The 2,499-nt window shown below is 41.2% G+C and overlaps 1 protein-coding gene across 1 annotated transcript; it reads left to right on the top strand.

Moving 5' to 3' along the window:
- Nucleotides 1-1,140: 1,140 nt before the first annotated feature.
- Nucleotides 1,141-2,494, top strand: LOC111785095 (subtilisin-like protease SBT1.7; the record flags this gene model as incomplete). The annotated part of the gene is made up of 1 exon (XM_023665571.1): nucleotides 1,141-2,494. A coding segment is annotated over exon 1 (1,185 nt), but the record flags the coding sequence as incomplete, so codon positions are not given.
- Between the last annotated feature and the right edge of the window lie 5 nt (nucleotides 2,495-2,499).

The raw sequence follows: 2,499 nt of genomic DNA, 5'->3' as shown, positions 1-2,499 counted from the left end.
TCAGGCCCCCTCGGCCCCCTTTTGTGGTATCTCACTGATGGCTCAGGCCCCCTCGGCCCCCTCGAAAGGGGGCCTTATTCGCCCTCCATCTAAGCTGCGCAGGAAAGGCACAAAGCCAATCTAAAGGAACAGTGAAGCTTTCATAGGGTGTTTCTGTCCAGGTGCAAGTAATCCGAATCTTGGACCGACGGGTTAAAGTTTAGAATGATATGTTATAATATTTAGAAAGGGAGAAGCAAAATGAGTGTCCCACCCACCAGAATTGATTACAGATTTAGGCAATTATTTCAATCACTCAGCCTAAAGTGGACTTCTGGTGCCCTAAAAGCAGAGGGGTCTCTAACAAATTGGACTAAACACAAATAAAATAAATAATAATAATAAAATAAAATAAAATAAAAGTTTGCACCCACTTTTTAATTTTACCTATTTTTCTGGTCTCATTTATACATGCAATTATTTTGTAATACCCAACTTAGACTTTACCATACCATGTGGTTCAAATAATGAATGCATTAATATCATCAAATTAAACAATCCACTTAAAATAGTAACTACTGTCTTATCTATTAAACAATGCTCGTATGGAATTAATCATAATCTAAATAATGATTTCATATCATGTCAAAAATCCTGAGGATAAAATAGTTAACAAAGATTTAAAAGTCACAACGTATACCAACAAGATGCATCATTTTTGACGACTCAATCATAGAAACTGCATAGTTAAGCTTGCTTTACTTTGAGCAATTCTATGTCAGGTGACCTCCTAAATTTTTTTTTTCCTAAGATACATGTGAATGAGGACAAAACATGTTGAAAAAACTCGTGTTAGTTTGTTCGAATAGTCTTTAGTCTTAAGACACTAGTAACATGACCATATCTCAAGAAAGTCTTTAGTCCTAAGATACAGTAGACACGAGTAGTAACATGACCATATCCCAAGAAAATGTCAATGTCATTAGATGCCAAATTTGGATTCTGAATTCTAATCCGAATCCTGAACATGCAACTTATGTTCTGAATTATAGATATTATGCCATAAAAACATAGCCATGAGGACAAATTAGAATATTAAAAAGTTGTACGAGAAATGGGAAATTAAAATAATTACTTAAACGAATGATTATTAGAAATTAGTGTTATTGTAAGCATTATAAGAAAAAAAGAACGACAATATACGCAAGTTCTTCAACAAACCTTAGAATTATTGGTGTTTTCTTCCCACACGTAGGTGGACATGATTGGAATGGACCCACTCATCAGAGCTCGGCTACGAACTATTTAGCTCGACCCTCTCCTCCAAACAATGCATAATTCAAACACATCCAAGAAGATGAAGCTGCAATGGTTCCTTCTGTTCTTGATTTCATTTGTAGAAGCACAGAAGGAGACTTACATAATTCACATGGATCGAACCGACATGCCACGAGCCTTCGATGATCATTTCCAGTGGTATGATTCTTCTTTGAAGTCGGTTTCTGATTCAGCTCAAATGCTTTATTCCTACAATACAGTGGTTCATGGCTTCTCCACGAGATTGACTGTGGAAGAAGCTAAGTTAATAGAAAAGCAGGAAGGGATTCTTGCTGTTATACCTGAAGTGAAGTATGAGCTCCATACGACTCGGACGCCGGAGTTTCTTGGACTTGGGAAGAGTGTTTCGTTCTTCCCAGAATCGGAGAAGGTTGGCGGAGTGATTGTCGGAGTTCTTGACACTGGTGTATGGCCTGAATTGGAGAGCTTCAATGATGCAGGGCTTGGACCAGTGCCGCCGAGCTGGAAAGGGGAGTGTGAAGTGGGTAAGAACTTTAACTCGTCTAATTGTAACAGGAAATTGATTGGAGCTAGATACTTTTCTAGAGGCTACGAGGCAGCATTTGGCGCGATTGATGAATCCCAGGAGTCGAAATCACCGAGGGACGACGATGGTCATGGAACTCATACTTCAACGACTGCTGCTGGATCCCCTGCAACTGGAGCCAGCCTCTTTGGGTTTGCTGCAGGGACTGCAAGAGGAATGGCAGCGGAAGCTCGGGTTGCAACGTATAAGGTATGCTGGCTTGGAGGGTGTTTTGGTTCTGATATTTTAGCTGCGATCGACAAGGCTGTAGAAGATGGTGTCGATGTTTTGTCGTTGTCGCTTGGTGGATCATCCCCTGATTACTACAGAGACAATGTTGCCATTGGAGCCTTCTCTGCTGCGGCTCAGGGAGTTTTTGTGTCATGTTCTGCTGGGAATAGCGGCCCGTCATCTGGTAGCTTGTCGAACGTTGCGCCATGGATAACCACAGTCGGCGCTGGGACTCTCGACAGAGACTTCCCGACATACGTTACTCTTGGAAATGGGAAGAAATTCATCGGGGAGTCGCTTTACAGTGGAAAGCCCTTGTCGGAGTCTTTAATACCAATTGTATATGCATCCGAAGCGAGTAATTCATCTAGTGGTAGCCTTTGCTTGACCAGTACTCTGAATCCGGCGAAGGTGGCCGGAAAAAT

The sequence above is a fragment of the Cucurbita pepo genome, unplaced genomic scaffold (genome assembly GCF_002806865.2).
Source record: "Cucurbita pepo subsp. pepo cultivar mu-cu-16 unplaced genomic scaffold, ASM280686v2 Cp4.1_scaffold000367, whole genome shotgun sequence".
Classification (NCBI taxonomy): Eukaryota; Viridiplantae; Streptophyta; class Magnoliopsida; order Cucurbitales; family Cucurbitaceae; genus Cucurbita; species Cucurbita pepo.
Note: the sequence above shows the minus strand (reverse complement) of the source record. Positions and strands in the feature narration are given on the sequence as shown.